Source organism: Buteo buteo, chromosome 19 (assembly GCF_964188355.1).
Source record: "Buteo buteo chromosome 19, bButBut1.hap1.1, whole genome shotgun sequence".
Lineage (NCBI taxonomy): Eukaryota > Metazoa > Chordata > Aves > Accipitriformes > Accipitridae > Buteo > Buteo buteo.
In genome coordinates, this window is record NC_134189.1 from 9,419,027 (window position 1) to 9,438,120 (window position 19,094).

General features: G+C 38.4%; 1 protein-coding gene across 1 annotated transcript in view; it reads left to right on the forward strand.

Moving 5' to 3' along the window:
- The window catches only part of DGKI (diacylglycerol kinase iota), a 175,232-nt gene that overhangs the window by 102,456 nt on the left and 53,682 nt on the right, over positions 1-19,094 (forward strand). Inside the window, exons 21-23 of the mRNA XM_075051054.1 lie at positions 6,723-6,823; positions 15,525-15,604; positions 17,294-17,338. Coding sequence (XP_074907155.1) covers positions 6,723-6,823; positions 15,525-15,604; positions 17,294-17,338 — 226 coding nt within the window. The remainder of the gene's footprint in view (positions 1-6,722; positions 6,824-15,524; positions 15,605-17,293; positions 17,339-19,094) is intronic.

The following is a 19,094-nucleotide window of genomic DNA, read 5'->3' on the forward strand; positions in this document are numbered from 1 at the left end:
TAGCGTGATGTTGACTTTCTAAGACCTACTCACATAGAATAGTGGTTCTGATTCTGGTATGTAACCTGGTGTACCATGGCATGGATATCTTCTCACAGAAGAGCACACTTAAAAACCATAAAATTTAAATTAGTTATACAAGTTTTAAGAATTTCTAGAATGCATGCCCTTTTCCTTACCATAGGAATTATTCAATATCTAGGTGATGTTCTATATTCTTGTGGAAAAGTCAAATTCTGTTTGTCTGATAGAAAGTAATGCAATTTCCTTGTACTGTTCAGACATTTTGGAGCTAAAAAAGGAAAGAAAATAATTCGCTATTACTGAAATTACGTATTTTTTTGATGCGAGTAGAATAATTTTGAGAGGACCTCATAACGTCTCTGTAGAATCTTTCATAGTTTGTTCCAACTAAATAATGTGCATAGCTTTTCTACAAGGCTCATTTGGATTGTTATTTATTAATACCCTGAATGTGCATTTCTGGTCCATGTTAATACAAAGTTCATCAGATAAAATTCAATGTGGTAAACTAGCCTATCTATGCTCCTGCTTTGAGAAGATTGATATTTAGGTTTGTGTTTAAATGAAACCATTATAGCTAATCAACATGAATGAACGGAATGTTTCAGTTGACCTGAATCTGTATTTATGGTCCCATGGGGCATATGACCTTTAGGATGTAATTCTGTGGATTGGTGTGTTTGGGGAATGAGGTTCTTAATTAGATTCTTTAGGAGGTAATGGAATTCATTCACCTATAATTTAAATTACTTTTCATTGACTATGTAATACACCATTTTGAAGAATAATAAGTCTAAGAAATTTAAATATTTTAGGTTGAATTGCAGTGCAGCAATCTACCCAAATTTATTTATAAATTGTCTCCTGCTCTATCTGGAAAGTTTTTCTTCCTTTCCTTACAGTTGAGCAAGCTATTTTATACAGTGTTTAGAAACATCCATTTCTATTAATGCTGTACTAATGTTTGCTTTCAGTGACATTCATCACCCTATTATTAGCTTTTACATGGACATGTTTATATACTTAATCTTTGTGGTTTCTGAATATGCTGAATTTGTCTGAACAAGACAAATTGTGTGCTTTGTATAATAATATGGATTATTACACAGCATCTGTGAAAACTACAGAAGTATTGATAGTGGAAGTGTTTTTCTCAGCTGCATTAAATGGAGCTCTGTATGGAGCTCATGAGTTCTGTGAGTGAACGAGTTAATTAGTTGGATGATGAGGACAATATCCCCTGGTGTGAATTGTCAGTCTGATAGCACAAGGAAAGAATATTCACACAGTGAAATTTAGAGCCAAATCTATATTGAATAGGTATAAAATTCAGTGAGACATAATGTCAGCCAACTGTATTCTGACAGAGCAAAGAGTATTTGCAAATAAATCATGAACAAAACCATTGAACTTCAGTCACTGAATAAATGGGGTTTTGTGTATGTGTGTATATATGCATATACTTGTATATGTATTTGAGTTATGACTTATTTAGTTAAGTATATGAAATCTCTACCCTGTAGAAAGGACCTTTTAGCTTTCCGATAATAGTTTATTTTCTATAGAAAGCTGCTGTTTCCAAGGCTATGTTTTTATGGCTAAGATAGCTAAACTTTTCAAATGGACAAAAGGCCAAGTTCTGTTTCTCTCCAGTTGTATGTTTTAGCACACTCAGCTTGCTTATGTAGCAGTAGCACCCTGCCTTTATAAAAAGGGGGTGAACAGGAGGGAGAAACAGAACAAGAAACTCTGACACTTGCCAGCTGATTGCTCTCCCACACTTGACCTGGAAAGGAACTATTTCACCTCAGGTAACACATTACATTTAAGATGGTGTGCTTGTTTTTTCCACAGAAGCAAATTCAGAGACATACAGTGCACTGATGTACCAAAAAATTATACTTTTTCAAAAGCATGGGAAGTATCCTCTTCGATATTTTATAGTTAAAAGGTGCTTTTGGAGAGTGTATGTGTGGCTTCTAGAGCAATAAAAATATTTTAGATTTGCTGTTGATTTTTAGATCTCTTTCCTCCTCCAGTTCCAAGCAAATAAAAAGGGCTTGCTCACTTCTTTTTAGGTGAAAGGACTAATTTGACTCAAGAAGGTGATGCTGCAGATGCAATAGATTGCTGCTGGCTACAAGCCAGGAAATAACATTTGTAAAGAGAAGGTGCACGTTTTTCTTTCTTATGGGGCATTAGGTAGTGAGTCAGCAGAGCTACAGAAGTCAGTGTTGTCTTTCTCTCCCCTTGGCGTCCAAAAGCTATCCTGCCCTCACAGGGAGGTCACAGGGAGACAGAAGGCAATTAACCAAGGATTGGCAGATGTTGGCATGAGGCTTAACATCCTCTTCTCCCTTTTTGCAGGTCTTCTTGAGCATTGAATAGAGGGTCAACATGACCATCCCTTCACCTTGACATAAAGGCTCCAAACATACACTTGGAGAAGTTGTTCTGTTTCCCTGTCTGTCTTCCCCTTTCATGAGATATCCAGGTTATCCATTGTGATGATTGGAATCAGGCCAGTTGTGTGGTCGGACATAAGTCTACCACTAACTCATTGATAATGGTTGCCAAGAAAGTTCACACTTGAACTAGTGCTTAGAAACTGAGAAGCAAAAAGCCCTACCATAACTGTTTTTACACAGGTTTCCTAGTATTTTTATGCCAAATGAGTTGTTGAGAGCGAAGCACTATAAAAGGAAGATAGTTCTGCTGACTTTTCTTACATTATCTTACAAGAGAACTAAAAAGTCTTGGGTCTGAATGATAATTTTAAAAAAAAAATCTTTGTAGATAATATAGAAAGTTATTAGAATTATTTGTAATAATTATTCAGGAAATCATCCAAATATTTTCACGCATTCCATTTTTATCTACAAGTAAAAAATCTTGGCGGGACTTGGGGGGGGGGGCGGGGGAGCGACATGGAAAACAACACAAAAAATCACTGTATTGATATGGAAAACTTAGCTTTTACCCTAAAGAAGGTAGCCTTGGGGAGGAATGGGTAGATGGTATTGGGAATGAGGGATTGAATTTTGGGCTGAAGAGTCCTGTTGAATTCTTGCCTCTGTCAAAGATTAGATGTGTGAACTTGGTTACATAGCTCCTTCTCTCTCTCTTTTTTTTTCTTTTTTCCCTTCCTCTCTTACCTAAACCAGGAACTGTAAAAATAATTATCATTTCTGAAAATTCAAACATGATAGTTATAAGTACTGAACAGAAAGCTTGAAACAGCAACTTTAAAGTCACTTCTGATTCAATGATGATTGTTCTGGATCAGATAAAAAATAATTCATTAACCATTTTTTTTTTAGTGATCCCAGGCTTGCTGGCGTTGTTTCATCTCAACATCTGGAAGTGGAAACAATTGCATGACTGAGACAAGCTCACAGGGAGACATGGAAGCTGGGGAAAGGGTTACCTGCCCTGTCCCTAGTATTTTCCCACAATAGAGCATAGCTTGTCTCCAGTTGCCTGTATCAGGCACACTCCTGTCCTGCCATGCACTAAGGAATACGAGAAAGGTCAGTGTGTGGAAGGAGAGGAAGTGAAATTGAGAGTGGGAGGTATTAAAGACCTCATAGCTGTAGTAAATTCTGCACAGACAGTGCAGAGCTACAAAAATACAGAAACAAATTCATCTCTTGTGGTGAAGGACACCAGTAGGTTTCTGTGGGAGCCAGACTGATGGGATGCAATGGGTGGTTGAAAGACAAGTATCACTCAGATATCTGCTATGGAAGATCTAAAAGGACAAATCAAGGAGAAAAGGGAGTTGGTGTTCCTCTATTAGGAGTTAAAATCACAGTTTACCTGTGAAGATGCAATGTTCCTGTACTAAACTGCTTTCCCTCAGTATGCAGAGGAGCATTGGGGCACCACAGCACAGGGTCACAGAGTGGAAGGAAAGGTCTGAGCATCACATGCAGATGAGCTCTGTAGCAAGGAAGAAATGGAAAAGAACAAGTAGGGGGAGGCTATGGTGTGGTTCTGGTTTGGAGGACAAACATCCCCCGTACTGGGCTGAGTAATTCCTGCACGGGAGTATCAGCTTTTGGTCAAGTGGTTGTTTTGAACTGGGCATTGGAAAACATACTTTTTGTAGCATTCTGTCTTGGGTTGCTCAAAGATTTCAACACAACAGTACAGATTTGATTCTGATTTCAGGAGAAGCAACAGTTTGAGACAGTTTGAGTTTTTTGGTTGGGTTTACACCGGGCTTAATTCAGTGCATAGCAAGGATGGCTGTCTTTGTAGCATGGTTGAGTGTTACAACCGAAATAAGTAGCTGAATTCTCCTATCTCCCTATGCCTTTTCCTCCTAGCTGAGTTCAAAGAAGTAGAGGTAATTCACAAGTAGACCCTCCCTGACACCTACCAACAATCCCCAGGCTATGAACTGATCAGCTGGAAGACTGAGCTACCTTCATGATAATGTGTGGTGGCAGAACATTACGGGAAAAGCAACATAGCTTCTTCCTGTATTGTACCAGTGCATAAAAAACTTCACTTTTCAGACCTGTCACTCATTTTCATGAACCTACTACATGCAGTGAATTATTTCTTTCCTCCCCTCAGACAAACACTATGCAGTTAAATTCCTCTGTTTTCTGACTTAAACATTTTCTTATCTTTTCTTGGCTAAAAATCTACAATTTTCATTTTTGAAATTTGCATTTTATAGAATTTGCACAGGAACATAGCTCCTCAGACTATGTTCATTTCTCAGCCAGCGATGTTACTTTTAAACTTGTTTTAAGAAAACGAAGAAAGAAGAAACTGTCAGACTCGGCGCAATTATGTTCTTGTTCCATCTATATACCTTTTGCCTCCATTTGCAGGCACTCATCTTCTCTGGCTTGCTGAGCCAGCTGCAGAGCCTGCAGGTGGAGAATGCTGTTCTGTAGGATGACATAATGGCACCTGAGTTAGAAAGGTGCCTCCTGAAGCTGTGCTGGAAGTTACCATCCCAGGTGTCTGTCATCAAACTGCAAAACCTTGTCTTGCATGTGGGCAGTTTACTGTTATCTTGGGGCATTTTGACACAATAATCCCTGTCAGCACAGGGAAAACATTGGGTAGCCTGTATGTTTCTGAGTGTGTCAGTCTTGCTGCCACTGATAAGTGCTTATGATTTCTTCTAAGTTATTCTTCCTGTATCTTAGGTGCGTTTTCATCACTAATATAGAAACTTCTGTTCAGAACATGAACTGGTTCAGTGCAGCTCCTTCTATCATGTTGTCTTACACTCCAGTTTTGGAGGCACCTTCAATTCATTACCCTTTATTTATCACCTTCTAGGCAAAGAGTATTTGTGCCAGTAAAGCTTTTTTTTTAACTGAGACTTGATTTTCAATCTTCATTTTTATTTGTTTAGGTGTGACAGAGCTGTTTATACCAACAGAGAGAAAGCATGCAATAACCTAACACTGAAATAATTGCTAATTGCAATCCCGATGGCTCTATCAAGACATGGCTGCAAACCATGTGTTCTGTTAGGTCTGCAGTATTTTCTAGGCAAAAAGAAAATTGCTCACTTCTTTAAAAAGAAAAAACAAATTACATTTGTGACATGTGGCATGTCCTGCACTAGCAGTGCAAATGCTGTAGGTCAAATATTTTAAAGAGTGAGACCAAGAAAGAAGCAAACCTATATATTTATGACAGTGTGCAGTATTTTGACTTTTAAAAGGCAGCGTGTGTGTTAGACAATAATACGCTGGCAGAGTTCTGTTACTAACTATGTTAAAACAGAGAAAATAGATCGTCCTTTGGTGGAAGCACAGAATGAAGAACCTACTTTTAACTGACACAGGGGCCAGTTCCTATACGACAGACATTTGCTATATGCCTTATAATACACAGGCTATCTATCTTTCTTTATAATTGGAAAATGCAAATGTAGTCAAGTTAATTTACATAGCTTTCAGCTAAACTTACAAAATTAAATAATAGGTTAAGGTAAGGTGGAAGCCAGCATGAAATCAAAATAAAGCTTTTCAGGAAAACTTTCTATCAATATATGGACAATTAAATTTATAGATGGGGACCCGCTGAGTGTTTCAAAGTTATATAGACAGTTGAGGTATCTAAATCTGTCTGAAATTTGTAGAAATGAGATTTCTGTACTGTTACTTGTTTTTGAAAGCCCTCCTGGGTTCTGTGTGTTGGACTCACTACTTTGGAAATCCAGTTCTTAGCCACATTTCTGTTGCCCGTTTCCCAGAACAGAGATGTTGAATGAAGATCCTTCAGGAATGAACATGGATGCTCTCATGAGCAGAGAAATGGTTGTCCTGAGAGACTTCCCAAGAAAGTATGTGTCTTGAACCACAGCTTGGCAGATCTACTGGCTGTGGTAGGGCCATAGGGATGTACAAAGAAGCAAACTGCAGAGCGGAGGTGTAGCTATATAGATTAGGCAACTCAGAAAAACTTTTGCAATTCCAACCCCACAGCCAGCAGATGGGATTCTTGATCTTGCTTATCATTTAAGGTGTAATGTCTATGTTGTTGTTCAGTGGGTAAGCATAATTTTAAATGCAGTGATGGGCCTGTGAGAAGTTGGCCCAGTTTTGAAGAGGCTTGCTCTTTTTCTTCTTTCAGAGAAGAATAAAATCACTTCATATCCTGTTTTCAGTTTGCTCTTCCAAGGAACACTTCGTCTAAGAAGCTTTCTTCTTTTTTTGCAGTCCTCATTCCATCCCAGATCGCCTGCGGATCAGAGTGAACAGGATTAATTTACAAGAATATGAGGGGCTACATTACGACAAGGAAAAACTCCGGGAAGCCTGTAAGTTGGAAGAAGCCAGACTGTAGCTGCTTTTGGTAGAACATTCTGTATAAATCTTACATTAACACCCCTCCCCCCCAAACAACAACAAAAAAAGTCCAATCACAAGGTCAAGCATACATTTTGGGTGAGTCATGTGGAATGGATGTTCATCTATCTGTGCATATACACACATATCCTCTCTCCATAAATACTTTCTCTATAAAGACCATATATAGGTAATTCACCTGTTTTCTTACTTAACTATGCCTTCTGCAAGTTGATTTTATTTACTGTAAAGTAAGTGTTTTTCACACCTGTTGGTTTTTTATTCATGTCTTTCTGTTGGTTCTGCTGGGTTTCTACTAGTGTATGAAACTATTCCAGATTTTATGATTAGCATCATATTTGAAGCTGAATGGGGGACCATGATAAATTTCATATTGAAAATGTGCTCTGACCTTGAATGTGGTTCAAATAAGTCCCTTATTCTTTAACAGCCTTCAGTTTTCCACATAAGAGAATAATCACTGTTTTGTTTCCTCATGTAATGGTTTAATTGCCATGTTCAGGGGTAAGTCAAAAGCAGACAGCAGTTGCTTTGGCAACATTGATGATGACAATTCACACTTAAAAATGGAGTTCCTTTCCTTAGTGACATATGGAGCCATTAATCAATGAGGGACACGGCTGCTTGTGATAACAATTTAATAGTCTTGTTCATGCATCTGGCTCATTATTCATATTAAATTACAAGCATGACTGTTTGTTGTGCAACAAAGCTTCAGCTCCCTCTGTAATACAGAGCACTCTGGTAATTACAGGATGACAATCCTTTTAATTGGTTTGCTTATCTTACTGTTGGAAGATAGTTAAACTGTTTCACTTTCACTCCTCTAGTCCCACCCCTCCTTATTCTCCCAGTTCAACAGCTTTCCTTACAACAAAGGAACTGAAATGGGTTAAATTTTAATATAGGTCCTGACAGCCTTTTCTTAAGTTTCTGTTAGTGGATTTTGGTCATAGTTAAGGCAATCAAAGCCTTCATCACTGGACTGAGAAAAAATTTAACAGAATGAGGATTATGTCTCACTGGAGAAGAATTTGCTTCAAGTTTAAATTGAGAGTTTGACCTTCAGTAGACTTCAGGCCACATTGAACCCACATCTGTCCGAACCTGTCAGAAACAACCTGTTTCATTTGATGGTTCTTCCTATGGTTTCCCATCTGAGGAGAACCATCCTCATCCAACATCACTATGGACGTACACTTAGTGTGTGTGTATTTAGTATATATTATGTAGTCCTTAAGAGCCATTTACATGCTCTGACACAAAATATACAACTTTTTACATTATTGTAACTGCAGTTGTAAGTGCATATTTATATTATTTGTCACATGCAAACCCCCATAATATAACAATATAAAAAATGCCAGAGAATTATCTAGCATCTCTGAGATTTGGGTTTAGATTTCACATGCATTTGATCACTTGCTGGATGTGTGCTTAAGAGGTTTTCATTCAAAAAGTAGATGTTTGTCCATCAAGAGTTAAAATGATTGCTTTTGGGCATTGGTGGGTCATTTGCAGTAAGACCCTTTTGTCTCTCTTTCAAGTTACTGCATGGCCAGCTTGATAATATAACATAGCTGGACTGGAGTATTCTTCCCAGACATTTTTCATGAAGTTGTTTTTCCTATCTGTCCTCCTTTAGCTGTCTCAGTAATGCTTGTGCATTACTTTTACTATATTAAAATATGAGAAAGCAAATAATAACCCCATCAACCTAAAATAAATTGGGAAAGATACCTCACCGTAACCTTTGCAGATATTAGGAATGTCCTGTGTAAAGACATATAACTTACAGCATACACTGGTCATCAACCTACTTCCATAGGCATATAACTTAAGCGTCTCATATAAAAATTGTCCAGCCTTTAGTTTTCAGGAGGCTGATCTTGATTTGAGGATTTCTGGGTGATGCTAATTACGACTGAAGAAAATTCTGTATGGGAAGAGAAGTGCTCCCAAAACAGTCAGAAACCAAACTGTTTTAAATCTTCTAGCCAGCTCCTTGAATTTCATGAAGTAAAAAATGGAAAATCTCTGTGGTTCACTGAGCATAGACCTAACGTCCAAGTTTTCCTGTGACTTACTGCAAGATGCTTGCGGCTTTTCTGAGGCATAGCCAGTCATCAAGATGCACGGTTACACTAGAGGACTACATAACTTAAGTTTTTATGAGGAAGAAAGATGGAAAATAATGTAAATCTTCCTTTTAAGAAAAGTAGATACCCATTTTAATTGCATTTCTGACAAAGCTAATGCAATAAATTTTAAATGGTTTTCTGGTGGCAGATCTATGGATTTTTGCCTGCCTGGCTCTGTCATATGCTGAATACTTATATGAAATAAGCGTGTTGTCTACGTCCTCATTAGCAAATCGTTTCATGGAGCATTGCCACTAAAAGTTACTTGGCGAAAGGGAGAGGAGGGAAGTGCTGAGGGGAGAAGCGATTCTCATTTCTTTACCAAAGAAAGTCATGGGAGGGAAAAGGAGTAGAAATAAATAAATTTCCATGGCAGGTGAATAACTGAATTTTTGGCAGTCTGAATTAAAAAAATTAAATGCAGATAATACCTGTGCATTAGCAAAATACAAGAGCGCTTGTATTGGGTCTTGTATCTACAAGGCCTGTTAGTGTAAGTGGGTTTAGCTTCTTTCAGTGCGACTGTAGCTCTCAGGTGCATGGATGTCTTACTAGATGCTTGCAAGAGGCTCAGTTTACATATCTGTCCAGGCTTTGGCAGAATACCTACAACTTAATTCCAAAATACTATACTTAATATCCATTCCCTGCCCACAAGAATTAAAAGCATTTTTACCTCCCTAAACAATTGGGAAACTAAACCAGAATCCCACAGCAATCTGAACAGGAAAAGGAAGCCAGTTAATGAGTTATCCCTGAAGGAAAAAGAGCAAAGAAGCTATTATGGGTTTTGCCTGTTACATATCTCCATAATAGAGTTTTGAAAGCTCTGACATCAGTGTAATAATCTGGATCATTTAAACTCACAGTAAATACATTTCACTCCCCTTGTTCACTTGAAATACTGATTTGATTCTATCAATTACTTCACCTAAAACTGCACTTCCTGACATATAACAGCTCGTCATACAAACTGTTCCATGAAGATTAATCTTCACTCTGCTGGAGGTAGACACCGCATTTTGAAAGTCTCCTGAGCAATTAAAGAATGTCATTTTGTCCTCCGAAGGGCACGACTGTTCTTAGCCCATTCTCCTTCTGTTGCTATCTACTTTTGTCACTGCGACTGACATTTAACCAAGATGCTGTCTCTGAATTGTCCCTTTTTTCCCTCCCTGTGCTCCTTCTGTTGTCCTTTGTTCTTTCTTCTGTCAACGTCTCAGTATTGTCTGTGGGATGATTGATGATGGTAAAGGATGCTTATTGATCCTTCAGTGAGGAGGGGTGAATGCTTCCATGCACCCTTTTAAGAAAGGGATATATGTTGGCATTTTAGTTATGTTGTAATGTTCTTCGCTGTAAATGTAGTTGTCGTCTTTAATGTCTCCCTATATGTGCCCCAGGCACTTGTCACCCTAGTCACCAGTTTCACCACCTTCTGCCCGATGTGATAGTTGTACCCCGACCATAACCAAGACTATCATACTCAAAAAGTGAGTTGAATTGATGTTTCCATATGGACAGAACTTAGTTCTGTCTCTCTTGCCTGCATATCTTCTGTGCACTCTCTCTGATTTCCTGTTATTGCAGGAAAGTGTGATCCAAAGCAGCATTGTGGGGGAACAATTGAGTTATTTTTAAAATAGCAAAATCTTTGTTTATGACACCCTGTTTTCTGCTTTCCAATGTTACTAAGAAATTCCTGACAATGGAGGTATATGCAGAAAGCAATTATATTAAAAAAAAATAAAAATCAACAACAAACCAACCAACCATAAACTTGTTAGTGACCAAGTGGTCTTCAACCCTTATTACTCCTTCCTGCCAACACCATTGTAGATTTGCACCATGAAGATGGAGCGGTGAAATGGCTCACCATCAGCAGCAACTGCACAGTTGTGGTTTTTTTTTTTTTAATAGAATATGCCAGTTCTTACTGCCCTTAACTTGTTTTTTTATATGCCCTAGCCATGAAGAGCAATCTTAGTTTGCTCAATGCCACTAAGATTAAGGAGGAATCATAGAAGACTGCAGTGATGGCAGTATCTCATCCCACACTCATCCTTCCTGCCTGTCTTAGTCTGTTTCTGCAGATCTCACAGCTCAGGTTCCTGTTCTTTTTCTTAATTCTAAATCATTATTCATTGTTCAGCCAGACCTCTTCTTTCAGCTCTTAGTCCCAATATCCATTCCCTGCAAGTTTCAATTCCCAGCTCTTCATAGATTTCTTTCTATAACCTGTTCCCTTTTGTGTGGTGTTTGGGACAAGTTCTGTCTTCATTTGACTTGGACGGCTTCTTCCTTTTTGTGGCAAGGTATTGGAGAAGTCACTGAGAGCCTATTGGGGATGACCACCTTCTCAAACGTGGTCTGGTTTAGTCTGATAAACTCCACTGTGTTTTGCCTCCTGATGTGAGGATTTTAAAAGTGGATGACTAGTGCTAAGAAAACTAGCAACCAACAAACCTAAGGAGGCTTAGTTTTTGTCAGTGTAATAAACAAAGGGATCTGAAGAGACACATGGCTTAGATTTGTGTAGTAAGAAAATCCTTTTGCACAAACTCAGTTGTATTAAAACCATACTAGGAAAGCCAAACCTCCTAATATCAATGTCTGAATATTTTAGAATTCTTTCCCAAGAATTTACTTGGTCCTTCATGTTCCTAATATCAGCGGAAACCTCTAAGGAAAATGACATTCTTATAACATCTTCAATAGTGAAGATCCTTTATTTGCTACATTAAACATTTACAGACCACTGTCTAATCTCCCCAGTCCCCTGAGGTATGTCGGACTCAGAATGAGTTTTCCTGGCATTCACATCTACCTTAATGATCTGTCTTGAGGCTGTTTTGTTTGGGATTTGAGTGGGTTAATCACGGCGCTTAGATCACAGATTGAATCCTTTCATAACAATAAATGGGGAAGTTAATTGAATTTTATTTTTTCTTCATGGTCCCATATGCAGTATATTCAGGCTTCTTCCATTTGTATCCTCAATACTATTAAAGAGTTCACTAGCTTTAGGTATTCAGCATAACAGGCAGTTAATAGGTGGAGGAGTTATTTGCTGTTTATAAATTCTGTAGCTAATTTCATGAGGACTTAAGAAATCACGACTAATCTTGCAGCTAATTAGAGCATCATGCTAGCCATACTGCTGCATCTACCCAACCCTCCTTCTGCTGATACTCTATTTTGGTTAGAGTTGCTAGGAACAAAAAGCTTTCTGCAGTACTTGTTCAGAATGTGAAGCAACTGTCTGCCTGTCTCATCTCCTAGGGTTCTTGCACTGCTGCTCATTACTGCAGTGTTAAAGTCTGTATCCACAGCTCCCTGGACAAAGTCTTTTTCATCTTTCAGGGAACACAAAGAAACTGGGAGCTGGATGCAAGTGGCCAGAAGAGCAGGCGCCTTGGGAGAAAAAAATATCTGGCACTTCAGTGCTGTGGTTTGGCTCATGATCTGAGACTATCCCTTATTTTTGGCATATTCCCATGTGTGGATATATCCATGTATTCACAGGAGGGGACAGTATGCGGGTATATGGGAAAGTTGCTCTGCAGTGCCTGTGCTCTTAATGTAAAACTTTGTCATCCCATCTCTCACCCAGCATATCTAGTAATCACTGTGTCCCACAGCACTGTTCTGTGCTGTCCACATCCTCATCCCCACAGGGCTATTCAGAAAAAATAGAAGCTCCTTTACTCCTCGATAAAAGTGTCCACAATGATTGAATGCCATGCATGTTAACTTCATGCCTTTAACTGATTTATCATAACTTAATTTATTTTGCTCCTATTGCACAGCATTGCCCTGTATTTAGAATGAGAAACAATCCCATAGTTTCAATCTCATTACCAGTCATTAAAGATTTGCTTTTGTTTTCAAACAGCAGCTATTGTGAAGCACTTTGAAAATCTTGGCTGCATTGTGCATACTTACTGTGGTTTATGATAAAAATGAGAGCTGGGAGCATTTTCCTTGCTGAAAGCTACATGGATCTTGCAAAAAACCAACCAACCAAAAAACCCCAAAACAAAAAACCCACAAAAAATCCTAAACAAAAAAACCTTTGGCAAGCAACATTTTAGCATATACTATAGTATTATCCAGTAATGACTTAAAAGATTTTTCAAATGAGCATGAACCATATGGAATGGAAAAACTCAAGACCCATCTCACGCACCTTATCCCTTAGCTAGCCATTGACCCAAAAAGCCATAAGTAATGTTAATCCAGATTTTCCAGGCAGCAAAAGCTGCACATTTCTTTTTAAGGACAAAGTCACCCAGCCCAGAATTCCAGAGTCATTCTATGACCACTAAGAATAGTTGGGACATAATTTAATTAAATCTGTGAATCATGACTTTCTTCTTCACTCGTTAGATAAGGCCCATAAATGTCACTGCTAAGCTATCTATTGCATATTAGTGTTTTCTTTTCAGACATTTTGGTGGATTTCTTTAGAATTCCAAATGTTCGTAAGGTCCTTCTCCTTTGGGTTGTCAGGAATGGTGATAGTTAAGGATTTAGTTTCTGTGTTAGCTGCATTGTTTCAGCAGGTCAAAACTCGCATCCCCATTAAGTGCACATACTCCTCCATGAAGGAAGGAATTCAATAGAAGAGAGACAAAATCTGTGGTGACAGTTTATGAGCCAGTGGTGTAGCTCCCTAGTGCTCTGTAGCTATTGGAGGTGTAGTCGTGTCTGCTGCAATCCGCTTTTCAGTGCTATAAATGAATTTAACAAACGCTTCTTTCAGTAAGGGCTGCAGAGGGATCTGCTGAATTGAAACTAGATAGCCATTAAGTACTCTCTACAAAGAGCTTAAGGGTCTCCTGTCAGAGCAGGTTAAGCAATAATAAACACTAAGCAAAGAGAATCAGTCTGTAACCCAGAGCATCGGAGCGCGTAAAGCAAACCTCGTGATTGACCCTCCTTCCACTTGTCTCTCAGTCTCTGTTCTTTAATGAAAAAATCTGGGAGGTCGCAATGAGCACGGTTCCCTCCTGGCCCTTCTGAAATGTGCAGGTGGGTTGGCATCACGGTTGGATGTCGGTGTTGCTTCAGGAGAAGTGCAAGCTCTTCCCTTCCTCCCTAGCCTTCCTGCCTATCCCTCCTTTATGTTCTTGTTTCTCCCTCCAGCTTTTTTGACCCTGCTTCTGGTTTTTCCCAGGTTGCTAGCTGTTCTGCTGTCCCAATTGCCTTCCAAACACGATGCTGGCAGTATTGTTGATGTGTCCCCAGAGCCCTGCGCTGGCCTCTGAGGCCCGCAGTGACCTTGATTGCTGTAGGTGCTCCCCTACTCTCCTCCCTGAAACCACTGAGCTTCTCTTTCTGCTTCTAGCCTTGGTGGGCCACAAAAATATGAGCCATGTCCCCCATTATCTTTTAGTGCTGTCTCGTTCTCTTATCAGAATGAAGAGCTTCTTGGTGGATAAATCTCTCTCCCTTTTAATCAACTTCTTTTGAATACAGGAGGGGCTGCAGCACAGTTGTTTTTTCTGTTTATCTCAGAACTGTCAGTGACTTTATGGTGTTTCTTGTTATCCAGTTACCAAAATTGTTTACGAGTTGATATTCTCCTCTCCTTCTGGAATACTTCATATGAAGATTTAAATCTCTTTCCTGCTGCTCCCTTACTTTTTGGGGCCATTGTTTGATTAAAGACCCTCCAGGGAGAAAAAAAGAACTTAATTCAGTGATTCAGTTTTAGAAAACCAGGTACTCAAGAGTTTTTACTTGTTTTCTTTTTATTTAATGAGGTCTCACTAGGTAGCTCTCTTGGTACCTTCCTTGTGGACTCGCATATACTTTTTTCTCTTTTGTTCTTTTTGTGGGTTTGTTTTGGGTTTTTTTTAGCTGCAAGAACAGAATGGCTGTAGAAACCTAAATCCCCTGTTATTGAAAATGCTGCCCTCAGCTGAGGGGAATTACCTGCTGTATTTTCACAAGTTCTTTTTTTCTCTGTGAGAAAATATGGAGATGTTATGTCAATTTTGTGTGTAGATGGAATAATGTATGGTTTGATTTGAAAGCAGCCTTACATCAAAATAACATGGTGCTGGACAGTTTTCTCTGAAATCAGGCTGTGACTTTCATTACTTTAAATCATTTTTGTAGACTTTTTAGTGTTTTGAAAATGAAATATCACTCTTTTATTTCAATGTATAAGAGCACCCCACTAAACTTTTGTTCTGGGGTATGTTCCTTTCTTTGCAGTTAATAATTGATGTTGACATCAGACAATGAAGTCCACAGTTTAACTGAATCTGTTCTAGCTTCTTTGGTATGAAAGATGGTTGAAAACTGAAACTTTTGATAATTATAAGTGGGTGAAACTAACCATGAATAATATGTTCCTGCTTTTAAATTACTGTTAAGATTTAGATAGTGGAAAGCTTTTGCAAGGACATTAAAAAAACACAAAAACTGAAGCATATTGCAAATCTTTTAGAGTTCAAGAGACTTTAGTTAACAAGGTTTTTCTTTGGTTTTGATTTTCCAGCCATTCCCCTAGGAATTATAGTTGTACGAGGAGATTGTGACTTGGAGACCTGTCGCATGTACATTGACCGTCTACAAGAGGTCAGTTTTTTGTGAATTCGGGTATCATTTATTAATCTATATTATGCTTCTTTTGGTTCTGAGTACAGATGTCTAACAGATGCAACAAGTATATGTTAGGAGTATTGCAATTTGCCTACCACTGAAAACAAAACTTAGAGTTGTGATATGATAATAAAAGCAGGAGTAGCACTGAAAAATATTTTCTAAAGAGGAAATGAAAACCTTGTAAACGATAACAGAATTGACGTGGATGGCTGTGTTTACTTCTCCTTGATTTGGAATGGAATACCAGGACTCTCCACATACCTTGCTGAAATTGCATAAATTATTGATTATAAATTGTGTTATGTAAGGATAAACATCATGGTATTTCAGTGGGTCTAATTAGGCAAATGTTATTCTCTAATACTGTCATGGAGTAATCTGAGATACCAATAAACACTACAAATATCAACTAGATATTTCCAAATACACAGAAATGTGTGCTTATGAGCTAATAATAATGTTGCTATTATTGTCTTGAACACCTTGCCTCAGGGGAGAGTTCATTCTACAATACAGTCTGGAAAATGGAGACTCTAAATGCCTCATAATCTGAATAATTTTAAGTGTGTATGCCTTTAGTGATGAAACTAATGGATATTCATTAACATACGGTCTCTGACTGTTTTTAATCTTTCACTGATCTCTTTCAACAACATTTCCAAGTGTGAGGACATTATGAAGGTTTCTAAATAGGTGGTCCAATTTACGTAGGAGCTATGAACCTTCATTTCTGAACATTCAGACCTGAGGTGTGGCTAGTATTACCAGACATAAACCCATATTTTAAGGTCATGCATATTTGAAGTATCCGGTGATGGAAAATTCCATTGAAATAATTGTGATGATGTTCTCAGTGGATTAAAAATGTGATCTCATACTGAGCTCAGGCAACTTAATGACCAGTATTGGGTGGCAAGTAGTTGTACAGCCCCAGAGGAAGCACACCCAGAAGTTCTGGTTGAACTACCCAGAGTGGTTGTGGAGGAACTGTGTTTCTCTGACCTTTTGCAGGGTTTGTACTACTTTTTTTGTGTGTGCTTGATTTGGCTCAGACCCATTGGCTGGGAGTGAAGATGCCAAGGTTTTCTGCACTCTGCCAACTTGCATGCCAACTGGGGAGCTGTGGTCTGTAGGCCAGGCTTTTTGGTAGGCTATGTCATGAGCTAAATCTATATGACAAAATCTCTGTTAAAATAAATCAGATTCCTGAACCCTAACTAAATATCAGGGTCATTCTGATATGACCCCCCGACATGAGGTTATCTTAAAAAAGGGAGAACTGCCAGCAGTTTTCTTTAGTGCATTAATTACTCAGAAATATTTGCAAAATACATTTATAGATTTTAGCATCTTTTCTTTCAATTTTGCTGATACTCTAAAGTTAGATAGTTTTCATGGAACAAATAGGTCTGTGATATGGTAAAGATCCATTAACATAATTTCTATATTTTGAAAACCATTTTTTGACCAAATGCATGTAAATCTAAACTTTAAGTGAGCTTTCCATAACTATTCTGTAGTGTTTGTTTCATATGTTAAAACCAGTGAGAAATCCTTGCAAAATTATCTGTTTGCCAAACCACTTCAGATAGTAGAATTGCAAACCACTCTTGTTGCTTTAATTTTTTTTCATTATGTCTGTGTCTTTCATCCTCCTGCTAGGACCTACAGTCGGTAACTTCTACTACACAGAGAGTTCATTACCAGGTAAGATAAGCTTTCCTTTTAGTATCAGAACAAAAAGAGGCTTAACAACATGGACTGCACTCTTTGCATTTGAACCCAGGTTTTCTTTTTGTTGGATACCCATATGTTAGATGAATGTCTGTTCATAGTTTACCCTCAAATGCTGGAGGTTCGTTCTGCTTTCCCTCAGACAATCCTTTTCCTTGCAAACCTTATGGAATCATCTTTAAAATTAGCACAGCATGATGATGCGAGTGGTATTGCAGTAGCAGTGCCTTGCATATTGAAGTGAGTGAGAGAATGTGCCCTGTAGGACAAATGACAAAAGTAAAATTGTTTCTCTGTCTCACTGAACAATAACATATTATATTGCATAGCTGTAGTAATAAAGTCTATCACTGAGAAAAAAGGTGTGCTAGCAGGTCTAACCTTTTAATAGTTTTGTGTACCACAGTCATCTATCTACCTTTAGTTTAACATAATCTTCAGAGTAGTTTTTTAATCCATCCTGGGCACAAATGTGTCTTTTGCAGGTTCTAGTTTTAGGTGGCTAGTTTTTAAAATTGGTCTCTCTGTGCATTTCACAACTTTATTCTACAATTAATGCACTACCGAACTTGCCTCTACAGTTGGAAGTATTATTCAAGAACGCATATTTCTCTCAGTAAAACATTGCCCTGCACGGTGCTTAAATTGTGAGTAAACTAACTCAGACTAACTCTACTGACTCCTGAGCTGATCTGACATTAGCGCAGAGACTTGACACAAACCATGGTTAGTTGACACAGCACCTAGGATCAAAAGACAAGTTCGCACAGTGTTGATAGCCTTTCCCTAGATTTAACAATGCAATTCTTGTTGGGATCAGCAGGAACGAGTTAACTGAGAAAGCATACAGAGATCCAGCTGACTGGAACCCATTGTGGTGAAATTGCAGATAATTTCTTGGGGCTTAGTGATTACCTGGTTGATACAGAATTCCGGTTTGGCAAAAATGCTTGTCAATGTGCTGAATGCAGAAAGACACTATGAGAAAATGCAATTTGGCATGTTTTCCTGGAGTTGCCATCTTCATACCAGTTCATGGTTTGTTTCTGCATTTCCCTGTCCAATTTTAACCTCATATTTTTGACATTTGTATCAATCATTGCCCCGGAACTGAGTTTTACAGCAGTGTTGGTGTCTAGTGAATTGGCTAATAAAACAGCATGTATTATTCTGTTCCACTCATTATAAATTAACCTGGAGCTGACTGCTCCATGCATAGGAAACTGCCTGAGGTAAAATGAAGAACTAAATCTGCATGTATGGGGAGGGCCAAAACGGAGTATGAAATGACAGAAATCAGTCCATCCTTGGCTTTAACCTCTGCAGTTATAGCAATATATAAATTAATTGCCTAGCCATCTTCTCTAGTGCACATCAGTGTGAAATCCCTGACGTACTATCAATTTTTTATGATGCTACATTTTGAATGTACCCCCCTCTGTGTTTGTCTTCAGTACTTGTTTATCCTGGAGTCTTCAAACAGTGGTTTATTCTCAGTGGGTCATTTCTACAAACTGTCTTGTTAGGTTAATTTGAGGTTTGTTCCATGTTTGTTGGTATCCCTCTACATATTACAGAAAGGAGAAGCAGCAGGGTATAAAGGGCATGAATAAGGCGCTTGAGTTGATGGAACTGTCTTCCTACCTCACTAATAAGGTGTCATGGGTACTTTTAGGTCTCATAAATGCAGTTCTCTTGCATGATTCCTGTGCATCTCAAAACATGGGGA